This window comes from Microtus ochrogaster, chromosome 8, assembly GCF_000317375.1.
Source record: "Microtus ochrogaster isolate Prairie Vole_2 chromosome 8, MicOch1.0, whole genome shotgun sequence".
Classification (NCBI taxonomy): domain Eukaryota; kingdom Metazoa; phylum Chordata; class Mammalia; order Rodentia; family Cricetidae; genus Microtus; species Microtus ochrogaster.
This window is the reverse complement of record NC_022015.1, coordinates 1,220,829-1,239,112: the sequence shown is the minus strand read 5'-3', so window position 1 is coordinate 1,239,112 and position 18,284 is coordinate 1,220,829. Positions and strand designations below refer to the sequence as shown.

At 42.5% G+C, this 18,284-nt stretch overlaps 1 protein-coding gene across 1 annotated transcript in view; it reads left to right on the top strand.

Annotated features, from left to right (window-relative positions):
• Dennd5a (DENN domain containing 5A) overlaps positions 1 to 18,284 on the top strand; it is an 81,013-nt gene that overhangs the window by 47,155 nt on the left and 15,574 nt on the right. The window contains exons 8-15 of the mRNA XM_013347689.2: positions 1,151 to 1,468; positions 2,709 to 2,924; positions 3,262 to 3,496; positions 4,955 to 5,105; positions 5,682 to 5,775; positions 10,219 to 10,350; positions 14,688 to 14,840; positions 17,097 to 17,181. Coding sequence (XP_013203143.2) covers positions 1,151 to 1,468; positions 2,709 to 2,924; positions 3,262 to 3,496; positions 4,955 to 5,105; positions 5,682 to 5,775; positions 10,219 to 10,350; positions 14,688 to 14,840; positions 17,097 to 17,181 — 1,384 coding nt within the window. The remainder of the gene's footprint in view (positions 1 to 1,150; positions 1,469 to 2,708; positions 2,925 to 3,261; positions 3,497 to 4,954; positions 5,106 to 5,681; positions 5,776 to 10,218; positions 10,351 to 14,687; positions 14,841 to 17,096; positions 17,182 to 18,284) is intronic.

The window sequence follows — 18,284 nt, the reverse complement described above, 5'->3', positions numbered from 1 at the left end:
TGAACTCAGGACCTCTGGAAGAGCAGGCAGTGCTCCTAACCGCTGAGCCACCTCTCCAGCCTGGGTAGCTTCCTTTTTATAGATACAAGTTGATAGGGCAACTTATGAACTCAGCATAAATGATACAGGGAGTGTTCAAAAACGTAGTTGTAATAGATTTAAGTTTATGAGCTGGCTGTGTTAGTCAGCTGATCATGTTATCCCCTGGCTGCTTCTTCCAGAACATAAAGGTTATTGAGCTAAGGATAAATTTGTAGATCACTGGGTCAGCATTTGGGCATACAGTATCAGTGCCTTGCTAAAGAAGGACCCTTCCCTTTTGCCATAAGGTAACCTATTTCAGGTAGATTAAAAAGTTAAATGGGGGGAGTATTGAAGTGGCTTAGTCTGACAACCCGAGTTAAATCCCCAGAACCCACATGATAGAAGGAAAGAGCCTAGACCCTTCCCTTTTGCCATAAGGTAACCTATTTCAGGTAGATTAAAAAGTTAAATGGGGGGAGTATTGAAGTGGCTCAGTCTGACAACCCGAGTTAAATCCCCAGAACCCACATGTTAGAAGGAAAGAGCCTACTCCCGAATATTGTTTTCTAACTTTGCTTGTGCATACACACTCACTCACACACATGTGAATGTACTATAAAAAACTTTGACATTATAATTCTCAAAACAACTTTGTAACATGTATTTCTTTTGTATAAATGAGACACACATACCCTGAGCCCCTTAATAATCTGTTAGAGTGAAGGCAATGTTACTTGTCTTGTGAGGACAGGTTAATAAGCACATGAACAGCTCTTTTAATTAATAGTGTAAGAAAATGAGCAGGAACAAGAGCTTTTAAAGTACTAAGCTGAAGAAGAATTGTATAAGACCTCTGAGGATCAATAGGGGTGATAGTTAGTGAGCAGTGTAAGTATATGACTGAGTTCAAATCCCAGCTCTATCAAGTAGTGATTTTAGGTATGTTACTTAGTCTTAAAGTTGTAAAAAAAACCTGTGTCAAGTTTTTTAAAATTAATTAATTTTGTGAGTATGGGTGTTTTGCCTTGCTCCATCTTCTTTGTGCCAGGTCTAATGTATATCATTTAGATGTATCCATTGTCCTTTCTAAAACTTCTCTCATGCCCCTTCCTACTTTGATTTCCAGGCTAACCTCTGCTTTGTGGATGTTGACAACCACTTCATTGAGTTGCCAGAGGACTTGCCTCAATTTCCCAACAAACTGGAGTTTGTCCAGGAGGTCTCTGAGATCCTCATGGCTTTTGGGATTCCCCCTGAAGGAAATCTCCATTGCAGCGAAAGCGCCTCAAAGCTGAAGAGGATCCGAGTCTCTGAGCTTGTGTCTGACAAGAGGAATGGAAATATTGCAGGCTCCCCTTTGCATTCCTATGAGCTCCTCAAGGAGAATGAAACTATTGCCCGGTTGCAAGCTTTGGTCAAGAGGACAGGAGTGAGTTTAGAAAAAGTAAGAAGCTGGAAATAAGTTTTTGACAGATTAGATCTTTGTTAGAGTGCTGTCCTTGGGAAGATGGATTTAAGATGAGAAGGTACCCAGGTCAGGACAGTGCATACTTGTGAGCCTTTAAGGAAATGTTCCATATAGGAAATTGAGCTAGTGCTAGCAGCTAGTCCAGCACATGTTACTTGGTTGAACCTGGGTGGCTTCTTGTACAGCTCAGGGAGAGCCTGTTGCCATTCTCTGTGACACTCCGCAGAGTGGTCGGGAAGGATGGTGATGGTAAGCCCCAAGTTTAGACCTTTCATATCCATTGCCCTGTGATGTCACAGCAGCCTGATAGAGATACATCTTGATGCCGAGGCTTAGAGACCTTTAGTGTTTCTGCCCTGGAGTTCAGCTGCAGCTTAGAACAGATTCTGTAATGCTGACTCCTCTAGGGATGCACTTGGCTTTCCAGTTTCTGGTTTTGATGAAATTAAGCTTTCTGTGCTTGTTTGCCTATCTTTCTACCTTTCCCATTTCCATTGCTAAACAACTTTGGTTAGTTACATATAAGTGTTAGGACAGTGTAATGATTTTGTTGGACTTCTCATTTTTTAGTAGTGAGCAATTTCTTTTCTCTATTTTATTTTGTAAAGTACAGCAGATTAAAAAAAGCTATACCAGTTGATCAGAGAAATACTTAGGAAGATAAAATATATATCTCCTTTTAAAAAAAGGATGGTCTTTGAAAGGTAAGGAAAGTGACAACCCAATCCCACCACTATACCCCCTCCCCCCAAAAAAGAAAGGTGCTACCAGGAGGAGATCAGAGTCAGAGTTTGATCCACTGCCCTGACTTCAGCTCCCTCTCGTGCCCTTTGCCCAGGAGTGATTCTGCCCTTTCCTTCCTTGGCTGGATTGCAAGCAGCTCACAGTGACTGCACCTCATCTTAGTGAGTTGCTGGATACCTTTAGACTGAACTCTGTCTTTTCTCCACAGAATCTCCTCCCCTCCCCTATCTTTACTCTCTACCTGCTTGCTAGGCAAGATTCTACCACTAAGGTAAATCTCTAACTTCTAGATTCCTTCCTTTTATATTTCTTCTCATTTTTCTTTCTTTTATTTAAACCTTCTTACCATTTGCTGCTGAGTCCAAAATGAAAACAATCAGATGAGTTGCATTTCTTTGGCATGAAAGTATAATCATTCATATTTTCATATTTCATATTTTCATCCTCTCTCTCTTTCTCTCTCTCTTTCTAGCTGGAAGTTCGTGAAGACCCCAGTAGCAATAAAGATTTCAAAGTTCAGTGTGATGAAGAAGAACTCAGGATTTACCAGCTAAACATTCAGATCCGGGAAGTTTTTGCTAATCGCTTTACTCAGATGTTTGCTGATTATGAAGTGTTTGTCATCCAGCCTAGCCAGGATAAGGAGTCCTGGTTCACCAACAGGGAGCAGATGCAGAACTTTGATAAAGTGAGTGAAACCCTGGGGTCCGCGATTCAGAGCTAATTACAGCAGGAAGAAGAGAAGTCAAGTGGAGAAGCAGGCGTGCAGATCACTACAGTAATTTACTTCTAGACAGCGCCCTCCTTTGTTTCTGTTCTGCTTTGCAGTGCTGGGAAGGACTCTTTCTCTAGGCAAAGGTTTTTATGAGAGTTAACAAAGGGAAGAAGGGTTGTAGCTGTAGTTTTCATAACGACCTAGGAGGCTTCATAGAATTGTCCCACTTCAGCCCTTGGGTGTATTGCTGTTTTTGGTCAAGACTGTCATGTTCTTGTCCCTGCTGATTGCTTCCTTTTGGTTGCACTAGGCATCCTTCCTGTCAGATCAGCCTGAGCCCTACCTGCCCTTCCTCTCAAGATTCCTTGAGACCCAGATGTTTGCATCTTTTATTGACAACAAGATCATGTGTCATGATGATGACGATAAAGACCCCGTTCTCCGGGTCTTTGACTCGAGGGTTGACAAGATCAGACTGTTGAATGTTCGGACACCTACTCTCCGGACATCCATGTACCAGAAGTGTACCACTGTGGATGAAGCAGGTGAGACCTCTTTCCTCTAGGGCTCCTAAATGAGTCTGCTGCTTTCTCTGTTTTTGCCTTTGAGTATGTTAGCACATGACTTGTGATGTTCTTCCTTATCATTTTATTTTATTTTTGTTCTTTTGAGACAAGACTTCTGTAGTCCTGGCTGTCCTAGAATTCACTATATAGACAAAGCTGGCCTCAACTCACAGAGCTCCGCCTGTCTATGCCTCTCAGCACAGAGACTAATGGGTGTGGTGTGCACCACCACTCTGCTTTCTTCCTTTTGTTTTGTTTTCTTTTGGCCTGGAAATCCTTTTTGTTTGTTTGTTTGTTTTTGGGACTGAGCCTTGACTGGCCTAGAACTGCTCCGTAAACCTGGCTGGCCTTGAATTCCTAGAGATCCACCTGCCTCTCAAAATCATTTTTGTTTCTGGGGTTTTTGTTGTTGTTTTGTTTTGTTTTGAGATGGTTTCTCTGAGTACCTTGGACTGCCCTGGAACTCACTCAGTTAACCAGGATGGCCTTGAACTCAGAGGTCTTCCTGCCTCTGCCTCCCTGTTGGGATTAAAGGCCTGTGCCACCACAGCTCGGCTTCAAAATCATTTTTAAAGTCAGGATTTCTGTCCTGTGGTGGCACATGACTTTAATTTCAGCATTCAAGAGGCAGAGGCTGGGGGATCTCTGTGAGTTCGAGGTCAGCCTGGTCTACAGAGTGAGTTCCAGGTCAGCCAGAGATACACAGAGAAACCCTGTCTCAACAAACCAAAAGCCAAAAACAAAAGCAAAACAAAAAACCAAATCAGGATGCTCAGTCCTTTTCATCTTGTATCATACTTGAAAATGGCCGTATTTAAACAGCCAAGGGCTGTGAAAGCTTTGCTCATTTGAGGCTCTGCTTGTCTGCTAGTCAGTTCTCAGCCCATCTGTAGTCTGCGTGCTGCATCTGCAGTGTCTGAGTCACTCTTGTCTGATATGTAGTCTCACAAGTCTATTAGAATACAGTGTTTAAGCTGTGGGATGAAGAGCTAACTAGCCCTCATTTTTAAGGTTTTTTTTTTTTTTTTTTTTTAGAAAAAGAGATGTCATAGTGTCACTTGAGGCAGTTTGCAGAGCCTAGAGATCCCTACAGATGTTCTAGAACAAACTCTTTGCCACTGTCCATATTGCCAGCCTTTGGGACCGAACCAGACTCTAAGGTTCCCCTCTGTGTGTCCCAACAGAAAATTCTCAGGGCAGTTAGCTGAGGCATTAGTAAGAATTACCCCATTTATTTCTAAATTTTAGGGACTCCTGTCCCTCATTGCCTGATGGCAAGTGTTTTGAAATCGTATTTTATGTCTGTTTTCCTGCTTGTATATATTTCAGGAAAGAAGGTAAAAATCAATTTTTTTCAGTCTTATCTTGGCTAGAATTGAAGAGTAGTTACTTTTAAAAAAAAGTTTGCCTTAATATTTTTTTTTTAATCTCATTCAGAAAAAGCAATTGAACTACGTCTGGCAAAAATAGACCACACTGCAGTTCACCCACATCTTCTTGATATGAAAATTGGACAAGGAAAATATGAGCCTGGCTTTTTCCCTAAGTTGCAGTCTGATGTCCTTTGCACTGGGCCAGCCAGCAACAAGTGAGTAAACCCTAGAGATGCTCCAACCTCACTACCAAGTGGAGTAACCGGTGGCATCCAGAGTCTAAGCTAGAGTGGTTACTTGGACAAGACCCAAACTATGCAGGTGCCAAGAGTGTCTGTCAGTGTTTGTCTCCACTGTACAAATTTAAGATAACTGTATTCCCAGGACTCGGAGGCAGCCAGGCTGCAAGTGGGTTAAAACAGCCTCATACCTGAACCCTATATAAATTGGAGATAAAGTGGATAACGTGGCTGGATGGTTCTTTACTTTTGGAGATGAGTATCTGTAGCCCAGACAGCTTTGTATCTGCATGTGAAGTTTGGTAGATATTTCAAGACAAATTCTCTCTTAGTCTTTGGAGCACGCTTCCTCTTTGTAGCTGCTCGTCCCTAAGGACTTCATATTGTCTTCACCAACTGCTCAGACATTCTCTTTCTCTTTTGTCAGGAGCTTTACTTTTTAGTGGCTCTTTTTTTTTCTGTTTTGAGACAGAGTCTCTCACTGTGTAGACCAGGTTGGCTTAGAACTCATAGAGTAGTAGATATTCTTAATGGCCTCTTTGATATTGTCAGGTGGACAAAAAGGAACGCCCCTGCCCAGTGGAGGCGGAAAGACCGGCAAAAGCAGCACACAGAACACCTGCGCTTGGACAATGACCAGAGAGAGGTATGGCTCCTTGTGAATGGCAAGGACTCCTCCTGCTCTCGCGCCCCACTCGCCTTTTGTGTGCTCTACCAGCAGTGGCCTTTCTCCACAGAGAAGAGCTTTTAAGTGTGGACCTTGTATGTTTTCTCTGCTAACTCCCTGCTGAGTGTAATACAAACCTCAGAAGATGGCAGGCTGAAACTTCAGAGAAATGCCTTTAAAATTAGGACTTCTTGTATGTTAGGAAATGAGCTAATTTTATTAAAATATAATGGAGGAAAGTGAACTGGGGTGAGTTCTTTGACTCTGAATCTGAAGGTGGAGGACTTTTCCCTGTGTCTTAGTTCTCTTGCTGACTTGACACAGTCCAGAATGGGGGGGAGGGTCAGTGTCTAGATTAGGTTGGCCTGTAAGCATGTCTGTGGGGGATTATCTTGATTACCTTAATTGATGTGGGAAGATCCTTTTGCTGTGGGTGACACAATTCCCTGGGTAGGGGATCCTGAATCATATAAGAGTAGAGAAAGCAAACCTAGGACCAGCCTGCATGCATCCTTGCTCTCTGCTGATTGTGGATATGATGAGATCAGCTCCCTCAGGTCCTGGTGCTGGGACCTCCTGTATGATAAACTGTGATGTACATCTGTGAGCCCGAATCAACACTTTGTACCTGAGTTGCTCTTGTCAGCATATTTTATTGCGGCAATAGAGAAGAATGGAGATTGTGGACCTGTCTTTATTTTTGCCCCTTATGTGGATAAGGAGATGTAATGGCATTTCAATTGTATTTTAATAATTAAAGACTACCTGAAGATCTGAGAGTAAAACAGTCACACTGGTCAGCCTTACAGACCAGGTAATGGTAACACACACCTGTAGTCCCAGTAGCCACAATGATATGCACCTCTAATTCCAGTAGCCACACTAGCTGCCGTAGAAACCGGGCAGTACTTGCCTTTAATCCCCACACTAGAGAGGATTATAAAACAGGAGGAAACAGCTCTCAACACACAGTCTCATTCTGAGATTCCTGGAGGCAGGATTGCCACTTTCAGACTAAGGTTGAGTAAGAGCCAGTGGCTGGTTGCTTTGCTTTTCAGATCTTTAGGTTGAACCCCAGTTTCTTTCTCTGAGCTTTTATTAATCATGCTTCAAGGAGAGGGAGGGATAGTGTCTTACTTAGTTATTATTCTGCTTTGAAGAGATGTCACGACTAAGGCAGCTCTTATAAAAGAAAGCTTTTAATTGTGGACTTGTGTACAGTTTCAGAGGGTTGTTCCATCGTGGCGAGGGCTGTGGTTGTAGGTAGGCAGGTATGGTGCTGGAGCAATAGCTGAGAGTTTACATCCTGATCTTCAGAGAAAGAAAAGGGGGTGGGGAGAGAGCCCAGATTGGGCTTTTGAAACCTCAAGCCCACCGCCAGTCACATTCTTCCACCAATAGGGCCCTACTGCCTAACCCATGGTTCTTAAGCTGTGGGTCATGCCCTCTTTGGGTTGGGGGTTGTACATCAGATATTTACATTATGATTCCTAACAGCAAAATTACAATTATGAAGTAGCAACAAAAATAATCCTATGGTTGGGGGTCACTACAACATGAGGAGCTATATTAAAGGGCCATAGCATTAGGAAGGTTGAGAAACCCTGTCCTGACACCTCTCAAACAGTTTCACTGATTAGGAACCAAGCATTCAAACATAGGAGCCTATGGGGTCATCTTCATTCAAACCATCACAGTGGTATTGCAGATTATTGGATTTATTTCCTGAATCCTCTCTGCTGCAAGCTGAGTTTCTGCTTCTTAGCATAGTCTCTAGTTTTAAACTAGCTGAAGACCGTGCTTTAGATTAGTTGCGAAGCCTTTCAGGAACTTAAAAGATATTGTGATTTCTCATCTTAAACCAATAAAATTCAGTTAGGGAGACTATTTTCATGTGTGTCTAGCACCTCAGTAAGTTGGAAAATAGCTTGTTTTCTTGACTTTTCTTTAAACTTTCTTTTTTATTTATTTTTTGTGTCTTTTACATCATACATCTCCATTCCATTAACTTTCCTGTCCCTTCATATCTGCCCTCTGCCTTTGCAGTCTTTCCCCCAAAATAAAATAAACTAAAATTTAAGAGAGGGGGAAAAAAAGGAAAAAACCAGTCTTATCATAGAAGCTATCGTATGACATAGTGAGTCATGCATTAAACTCTTTTATCCATACATTTTTACTTTTTTTTTTTAAACTTATTTTTACTCTTTGCAAGTGTTCATTGCAGAGTCATTGGTCTGGTTCGAGGCCCCTGGTTTCTGCTACACTATCAATGGTAGTATCAGAGGTGGGCCCTCTCTGAGACTCTTTTTGGATATTCTGTTCTTGCCCTGTTTGTGGAGATTTTGGAGCCTGCAGCTTTGGGTCTGCAGGACTGGTCCTTTCACATGCTCCTTCAGATCACAGATGAGTGGATGTTGGGGTGGGCCAACTTGTAACACACTGGTTCTGAGCCTGAGTAGTTAGTTGCAGGGTTTGTCAGCCCTCCAGGGTGAGCTCTCCTGCATTGCCCTGGCGAGTTCACTCCTTCCAGTGATGAGCAAGGGGCAGCACTAGTTCCCCTGCGTCCATGTCCCCAGGGTCGGTTCTTCCACATCGACACCTTCAGGACCAGCTCTACTAGGCATGGCATAGGGGCCGCTTTTCCAAGTGCTGCAGCTGATGAGGGGAGGGACAGCTCTCCTGCTCTTATGACCTCAGTGGCAGCTTTCCCACCTGCCTCAGCCATTGAAGAACTGGGAGGAGGAGAGCCTCTCCCTACCCATGCTGCCACCTGACAGCTCTCCCATGCTCACAACTTCTGGGCTGGCTCATCCACACCTCCATCAACAGGACTGGCTCTATTGTGCTGCCCAGACAAGGTGTGGGCCTGCTCTCCTGGTGAGGAGCAGGGACAGCTCTCCCACTTGCCTCAGATGTTGGTGGCCGTGCTGCTGTGTGACAGATGAGTAATGGGCACGACTCTCCCATGCTCAAAGCTCTGGGGCTGACTCACTCTTGGCTGTTTTTTAAAGAAGTAAATGAAAACTTGAAAGGCTGATTGTATCTCAGTGCTAAGAACACTTGTCTTATAGGGGTAGGCCACTAGAGTTTCACCCCAGCACCACAAAACAATTTTTTTTTAAAAATTTAAGGTATAGTTATGAAATTTTTACTGCTGGTCTATAAATTATGCTTAGATTTTTGTGCTGTTGGGATAGGTTAATTGATACTGATGTTGTAAATCTCTCACCCCATCTTCTGCCACACTTCAGTTCTGTTTTTAGCTGCGTTTGTTGTTCTGTTGGTCAGAATCACTGACTGGGGTGAGCATCTGACGTACTAAGATGACAAGGAGGCTGCCGTTTCCTCAGAGTAAGTGTATTAGGGAGTTGAGACAGGTACAAATGTAAATCAAGTTGAAAAATCTTTTGAAGGAGCCATGCGAAGGGCAGATCCTCTCACAATCACTGGTGAGAGAATGTGAAGATCATTTTTAGTGGGATAATCAACAAACAACTATTTGGAGGAGGAGCCAGTGTCTGTTGAGGCCTTAGGGCTCAATAGCTTTGTTACAGAGAAAGAACAACACTTCCAAGTAGAGGGCAGGATCTAAAGCTGTGTGTTATATAAAGCAGGCTGTGGAAGACTTTGGAGGAGAGAAACAGAGAGAGAGAGGGATAGATAGCCAGTTAGGAGGCAGATAGCAGTTGGCAGTAGGGGTAGATTAATGGGTCAGAAAATAAAATGGACAGGGTTGTGGTACTAGGGATAATATGGAGGGGGGGCAATATTAGGATAAAATGCTGGTCATAAACCTGAGATGTCAAGAATGCCCATATAGTATATGAAATTGATGTGGACTCTGTATTAAACAGCATACAAAGAAAGAGCAACATACTGTAGAAGAGTAGAAAGTATGGTTGTTCCCTTAGTTCTTGATTTAGCAAGATTAAGACAAATAAATCCTTTTTATATGGTGAGACTAGTTCAGTTCCTTTCATCATGGTGGATGAAATGATTATCACAGTCAAATTGCGGTTTGATTGGATTTGTTCAGTGAGCTGTGTATGCAGTAGCAGGCATGTCCAACCTATGGACTCCTGACTACATGCTCCCTGGGATGCAGCCTAACGTAAAACATTGTGGGATCAGTTTGTTTACTTATTGTGATCTGTAACTCCACTGCAGGATTCTTAGGTACAAACTTTGTTGAGGACAATATCATGTCATAATGTCAAAAAGTTGAATATGCCTGCTAGTATGTATGCGTGCACTGTGCACAAGAACACTTGTGTAAGTCCCTCTTGTGACTTTAAATCAAAGGTAATTTATTATACCTGGTCAGCAAAACCAGAAATTGTATTATTTTGGTTTTTCCCTTTAAGGCAAAAATGGTTTCTGTACACGGACATAAAAGGTCTTTGCCTTTTCTGTTTGATGTAGAAGTACATCCAGGAAGCCAGGAATATGGGCAGCACCATCCGTCAGCCCAAACTGTCCAACCTCTCTCCGTCAGTCATCGCCCAGACCAACTGGAAGTTTGTAGAAGGCCTGCTGAAGGAGTGCCGCAACAAGGTGAGCTGTGGACATCTGAGTGCTGCTGCTCCCTTGGCAGCAAAATGGAGGTCATTGCTTGGCTCCAAGCACTCCTTTTTTAGTTAAAATGTGTGTGTGTGTGTGTGTGTTTTGAGACAGGGTTTCTCTGTGTATCCCTGAAACTCTCTCTGTAGTCCAGGCTGGCCTCAAACTCACAGAAAACTGCCTGCCTCTGCCTCTTGAGTGCTAGGATTAAAGGTGTGCACCACTACCACCCAACTAAAGTCAGGACAGCTTTGTAAGTCACTTCTCTCCTTTCCTCTTCATGTGGTTTCTGATGCTCGAACTCTTATGGTCAAGTTTGCTTGGCAAGCCATCTGACTGGCTCCACTCCTTATATAATGGAATAATGCTAACCTTAAAACCTTGTGGCCTTATTAATTATTACAGATTGCTTTGCATATGTGGAAATGTTTTTGTGTCTCTATTGTGATCTGATAGCAATCACTTTTCATGTCTCAAAATAGTTTGTGGGATTCTTATTCCATGTTAACTCAACATTTGTTGTTATTCAGTTTAAGCTTAGTGGTTTAGATGTTTTTCTCAATACCAAAAGAAAGATTAATTTTTAATATTTAAGTTATAAATGCAATATAGTTGGGGGAAGATGCTTGTTCATTCCCAGCCACTTAGACCCGAAGTAATCACTCAGAAACTATTTGCAATACTGTTTGGCCAATAGCTTAAGTATATTGCTAGCTAGCTCTTACATCCTAAACTAACCCATCTCCACTAGTCTGTGCATCACCATGAGGTCGTGACCTACTGGCAAAGTTTCAGTGGGCTCCAGCGGAGGCATCTGTCTCCAGCGGCTGCATGGCTTCTCTGACTGACTCCGCCTACTCTCTCTATATATCTCTTTCAGCCTGGCTTTACTCTGTTAAGCCATTGGCCGAAAGCAGCTTCTTTATTAACCAATGGCAATAAAATATATTTACAGCATACATCATGCCCCACATCACCTCCCTTTTTCTGTCTAAATAAAAAGGAAGGTTTAACATAGCAAGATTACATATAACAAAACAGGTATCAAGCAAGAATTATAGTTATAATATTTATATTTACTTTTTATCATAACTAAGGAAAGCTATATCTATTCTTCAACTCCATGAAAGACTCCAGAAAGATACAGTATTACCTGAGTAAACAGGAAGTGCATTATAAGCAACTTCTAAAACTCTAGAATTGACAGAGACATATTACTGCCTGAATAGTCACCCAAAGTTCTTCTGTACCATTGGGGCACTCATCTTCAGCCTACAGGCCCATGGTATCTGGCAAACTTTTCCATGAAGCAGGAAATTTTGAAGACAATTCCACCTCTATTGGCAGTTTGTCAGTCACTTTCTTCAGGATGTCTGTCAGACTCTTTCATGAAGCAGGAACCCCAAAGGACTGTCTCACCTTCTTTAGGCAGCGTCAGCAGTCATTTTTTTTGTGGGTCCTGCAAGTCTAGTCAGACAGTTCAGGCAAGAGCAGTTTTTTGCCCAAATGGCTAACAAACTCTATGAGGAGCCTCTTCAATACCCATCATCCTCTTGAAGTAGATTGATGCTGCCAGGAGCAGATGTGTCTCATTGTCCTAAGTTCTTTTTTTTTCTGTTTGTTTGTTTTTTGCTTTTGGAGACAGGGTTTCTCTGTAGCTTTGGGGCCTGTCCTGGAACTAGCTCTTGTAGGCCAGGCTGGCCTCGAACTCACAGAGATCCGCCTGCCTCTGCCTCCTTAGTGCTGGGATTAAAGGCATGTGCCACTACCACCCAGCTTCCTAAATTCTTAAAACATTTTATTTATTTATTTATTTATTTTTGGTTTTTCGAGACAGGGTTTCTCTGTGGCTTTGGAGCCTGTCCTGGAACTAACTCTTGTAGACCAGGCTGGTCTCGAACTTACAGAGATCCACCTGCCTCTGCCTCCCGAGTGCTGGGATTAAAGGCGTGCGCCACCACTGCCCGGCAAACATTTTAAATGCCATATTTTGTAGTCTTTGAAAGATTTGAAGATTATCTAACTGAAATATATCTTTTTATATCTAGAAAACCTCACATGACTACAAGCTTGACTATTATAGATGACTAATTATTAACCTATATTTCTTAATTTTACATTTTTAAATGAGTAGTACAAATACAATACCTTAATTAAGAGCGGAAGTATACATATAACAAAATTATATTGATACAATGTAATTTCTTTCTTTTTTTTGTATTTAAAAAAATTTTAAGATAGGGTTTTTCTGTGTATTCCTAACTGTCCTGGAACTCACTCTGTAGATCAGGATGGCCTCAAACTCAGAGATTTGCTGTGTCTGCCTCCTGAATGCTATAATTAAAGGCATGTGCCACCACTGCCTTGTCTATAAATTTATAATTTTATAATAAAAAATCCTTTTTTTATAGTATCATAATTTTTAGGACAACTCAGATGTTTATTCTCTGCTGCATCCTGATAGTTATTAGTGAAATTAGAAGAAATTCTTACTTTAAGAAAGTTGGGCTGGAGAGATAGCTCAGTGGTTTTTAAATCCACTGAACAAGAGTAATCATTACCCAGATTTTTGGACCAAATTAAGCAAGCTTTATTTTTCTGTCACACAGGGCTATCATCTCCCTAAAGCAGGGTTCAAGAAAATAGCATTGAACATAGGAGAAGGTGGTGTTTATATTAGCCCCCAAACTGCAGGACTATGGGATTTTCAAGGGTTTTGGTTACATAGGAATTTGGCAGAACATTTCAAAAATTATTTGGTAGAACATCATATCAGGGTGGAGATTAGGGCATAGGGTGGGGAATATGTCAAATTTCAGAAAATGGGTCAAAATATGGTCTACTCCAAGTTTCATAGAAAGCAAGAATGAACTTATTTTGACCTTGTAACAGGATTTCTTTTAATCTTAAGATGGAGTCAGGCTGGTTCATCAGGTGAAGACACAGACTGCCAAGCCATCTGATTTCACACAAGTACCATGGCACTTATGCATGCGCTGTCTCTCTCTCTCTCCTCTCTTACGCGCGCGCGCGCGCGCGCGCGCGCGCGCACACACACACACACACACACACACACACACACACACACACACACACACACCCACCACTAAAAACTTAAAAGCAGGGCATGGTGGTGTGCAACCTTTATTTTAGTCTTAGCATCTTAGCCCTGAAGAGGTAGAGGCAGACAGATCTCTGAGTTTGAGGCCAGTCTAGTTTACATAGATCCTGTTTCAAAAACAAATACAAAAAGCTGTTTTATCAGAATTGATATTTTAAATTCAAACTTTTTTAATTTCAAGACTTTATTTATTTATTTATTTTCAGGTTTATTGTATTTTGTATGAGTGCTTTGCCTGCATTTATCTGTGTACCACATGCATGCATGGTGCCTAAAGAAGTGGTGAGCCTCCGTGTGGGTGCTAGGAATTGAACCTGGGTTCTTTGCAAGAACCAGTACTCTTCAACACTAAGCCAGCTCTTTAGCCCAGGATTTTATTTTTTTAGTTATGTGTGTGTGTCTCCGTGATTGTGTGTGCTTGAATGCAGCTTCCCTCAGATGGCCAGAATCGGGTATCAGTTCCCCTGCAGCTTGAGCTACAGGCTGTTGTGATCTGTCCAGTATAGGTTCTGGGACTGAGCCCGAGCCCATGCCTTAGCCCTCTTACAGGAGCAGTAGAGGCTCTTAACCCTGAGCTATTTTTTCCAGCCCCTAAGTTAAAAAAAATTGTTTTAAACTGACAGTTGGTTCTGAGTTACTTGTGATTCTCCCATATGTTTCCTTTCCTGCCCTCGAGAACATTGTTGATACAGTTCTTGAAAGGGTTCATGTTTCTCAATCATCTTTGACATTGATGATGTTGTTACATATTTACAATAAGCATTTACAGAGTTTGACCTGAAATTATACTTAATAACTTCTTGTTTCCTTGAGGGTTATTTCAGATTTATTTCTAGGTTATACATGTGCTTGAAGGTTTGTTCGGCATATTTATTCAAGCAGTGAGAATGGGAGAAATCAGATGTAGGCATGAATAAAGGATTTTATTCAACTCTTTTCATCTCATAAAGGCAAAGGCTTGACTCCAGAGTGATGAACTCCCTTGCTAGGGTTACATGCTGGTAGCTGTGTTTTTTACCTCCTCTTTCCTGGACTTTGAAAGCTTGCACTCCCCATACCTGACCTATATGTCAGTAAGTACACTGTCCCTGGGGCTTCTTTATCTTGTCCTTCCCAGCCCAGCACATGTGCCTTGCAGACTGCCACAGCCCTCTGCAACCGTGTGTGGTTCTACTCGCTGTAGGGCTCTATCCTGCTTTCCCATTCTTAGACCAAGAGGATGCTGGTGGAGAAGATGGGCCGAGAGGCTGTGGAGCTGGGGCATGGAGAGGTGAACATCACTGGTGTGGAAGAGAACACCTTGATTGCCAGCCTCTGTGACCTTCTGGAAAGGATCTGGAGCCATGGGCTGCAAGTGAAACAGGTAATGGTCTAACTTCTGGTTTCACTTACTAGTCTCCCTTTCCCAGTGCTTCTCAAGCTTATTAAATTAACACTCTGTAGCCCTTTAGTACACCTTATGTGGTGACCCTCTGCCATAAATTTTTTTTGCTACTTCATTACTGTGATTTTGCTATTGTTATGAGTCATAAGATAAATATCTGATATGCAGAATCTCTATTTGACCCCTGTGGAAAGGTCGTTCGATTCCCCCCCCCCCAAGGGGTCTTGACCCACAGGTTGAGAACTGTTGCCCCTTACTATCTGTCTAGCTTGGCTAGCTTTAAAGGTGGAACAAAGTGTTTCCAGAATGAGCCATGAGACAGCTAAACAAATGTGAATTCAGCTTTTTTCCTTAAGAATAAACTTTATACTTCTGTGTTTTTTAAAACTTTAAAAATGTTGTCTTTCTTGGGATTAAGCTGCAGGTCAGCTTGGTGGATTCTTTAGCTGTTGGCTGTGTCTGAGGTAGAGTGGTTGAGCCTGAGCTCATGAAGCACCAGGCTCGCACTGGTTTTAGAGCCCTAGTAGAAACGGGGCTCTCACTGAAGGGTAAACATCTCCCTGAGGAGGAGCTGAGTAGGTTGTTTTTGTTTTTTTGCCACATAATTCTCAGAGAATTTCCTTATTTCAGTGATGTACTTTTAAGTGGGAGTCAAAGTAGCATCTTTGTTTAATGTATTTGTTTTGAAGCAGGGTCTCATGTAGTCTAGGCTGGCTTTGAACTCTGTATGCATTCAAGAGTAACCCTGAAGTCCTGATCCTCCCAAGTGGTATTACAGATGCGTACCACCCCTGGCTGGAGCAGTGCCAGGAATCATATCCAGGGTTTCATGTGTGCTAAGCAAGCACTCCAACATTTGACCGGTATCCACACCCCTTTATGTATTTAATTTTTTTATTGGGGGGGTGTTGTTGTTTCTTGAGAAAGTGTTTCTCTGTGTAGCCCTAGCTATCCTAGAACACACTCTGTAGACCAGGCTGGCCTCAGACTCAGAGATCTGCCTGCCTCTGCCTCCCAAGTGCTGGGATTAAAGGTGTGTGCCGCCACTGCCCGGCCTTTTTTATTTTCTTCTTGAGACAGTGTCTCTCTGTGTAGCCCTTGCTATCCTTGGATATCTGATCCTTACGCCTCCACCTCTGGAGTGTAGAAATTATAGGCATGGATTGCTACAATGGGGATTTATGTGGTACTGCCTTGGTGTCTGCTGGGCAAGCACTCTACCAGCTGAGCCACATCCACAGCACTGTGATCGTGCTGTCCTAGTAGTAAGTGCTGAGATATGATAGCATCTATCATTATTACTTTCATTAAATACAAAACTGAAAGACTTTGTAAGAGTATTATAAATTCTGTTACTAACATAATACATACTATATTTTTTATCAACCACATAGGAACATGACCATGAATCTGAAATATTTGTCATCTGTGATAGTTATGAAGGCTGGGGAGATGGCTCAGTTGGTAAAAAGCTTGCTGTACAAGCCTGATGACCTGAGTCCAGTCTCCAGAACTCATGTAAAAAAAGCTAATGGTGGTGAGTGCCCATGAGGAGGAGAGGCAGGCTCACTGGACAGCCAGTACTTGATGAACTCCAAGTCAGTGAGAGAACTTGTCTTAAAAAAACAAGGTGGGGCTAGGCGGTGGTGGCGCATGCACTTGGGAGGCAGAGGCAAGCAGATATCTGTGAGTTTGAGGCCAGCCTGGTTTACAGAGTGAGTTCCAGGATGGCCAGGACTGTTTCACAGAGAAATCTTGTCTCAAAAAACCAAAACAAAACAACTCCCAAGATGAAATTGGGCATGGTGGCATATAATTTAATTCCCGCGCTCAGGAGGCAGAGGCAAGAGAATTCCTGTGAGTTTGAGGCCAGCCTGACTTATTCATCCCAACCTGCAATGAAGGGCAGGAATGCCTTTAAATATAATAGGAAGTTTAGAAGCTGTTTATAGACTCTCATAGGGTAGTGACCTATCTCCACCAGAGCATTTAGAGATTGTCTTTTACTTTCTTAATCATGGGTCCTTTCCATGCCTCTTGTATTTCAGTTGGTAACCATTTCAGCTTGTTGTTCTCTTCTGTTCTGTCTCTCCTGGATTTTAGTATAAGATGATTTGTGTACATTGTGTGTGTTTGAAGGAATTGAAACCAGACGCAGCACTAATACTTGTAGCAAAAGCTGCTGTTTGCGTGCTGAACGTCATAACAGCTGTTCATCCCTCCCATTGGTTCCAGGGGAAATCAGCTTTGTGGTCTCACCTGTTACATTATCAGGAAAACCGGCAGAGAAAACTCACATCGGGAAGCCTTAGTACCTCAGGTAAGGCCTTCTGTTCTCCTGCCCCTTGCTGGAATGATCTCGATTTCCCTGTCCAGGCCAGTGACTCTTTGGCTTTGAATGTTTTCTGTTTTAAAGATAAAGTCACCTGGCTGGAGAGATCTCGGCTCAGTAGTTAAAGAGTGTTTACTGTGGTGTTGGAGAGAGGCGGCTCAGTGGTCAGGAGCACTTGCCACTCTTCCAGAGGACCTGGGTTGGGTTCCCAGCACCCACATGGTTGCTCACAGCATATGCGGCTCTGGTTCTGGGGGACCTACACCCTTTTTTTCGGGCATGAATGCAGTGTGCATATGTACAGACATGTGGGCAAGGCAATTGTACACATAAAAGAAAAATAAAATCTTTTTATAAAAAAGTACTCATTTTTATTGCAGAGAACTAGAGTTCAGTTCCCAGCATCCATGTTGGGTCGATCACAACCTGTAACCCTGTAACTAGATTTCCAGGGCCTCAAACATCCTCTTCTGGTTTCCATGGATACTCAAACACAGTGTAACCCCCCCACACACACACTCATACACACAAATAAAAATAAAATAAATCGTTTTTAAAAAATGGAGCTCCCAGGCTAACCAAACGACTATACCATTGCAAAACAGGTTTGCTTTCATTGTCTATTAGTAGACCCCATTATTTTATTTTCTGTTTTTTTTTTTTTTTCTGAGATGGGGTTTCTCTGTAACTTTTGAGCCTGTCCTGAAACTCACTCTCTACACCAGGCTGACCTCAAACTCAGAGATCTGCCTGCCTCTGCCTCCCAAGTGCTGGGATTAAAGGTGTGCACCACCATTGTCCTGCTTTTTTTTCTTAAGATTTATTTATATATATAGCCAGGCAGTGTTAGGAGGAGTGGAGACACAGAGAAAAGAGGAGTACTACCTTGAGCAGATGTATTGGAGATGGTGTGGGAGAAGGAGGAGGCTTCTGGGATTTGGCAGAGATGGTCAGCAGGGTGCCCTCTTTGCTTCTCTGAGTTAGCAGGTTTTTACCTCAGCATCTGGCTCCTGAGTCTTTATTGGAGAATTCAAATGATTGAGATTTTGTTAAAAACAACAGATTCTCTAGAAGATCAGCCAGTGCTCTTT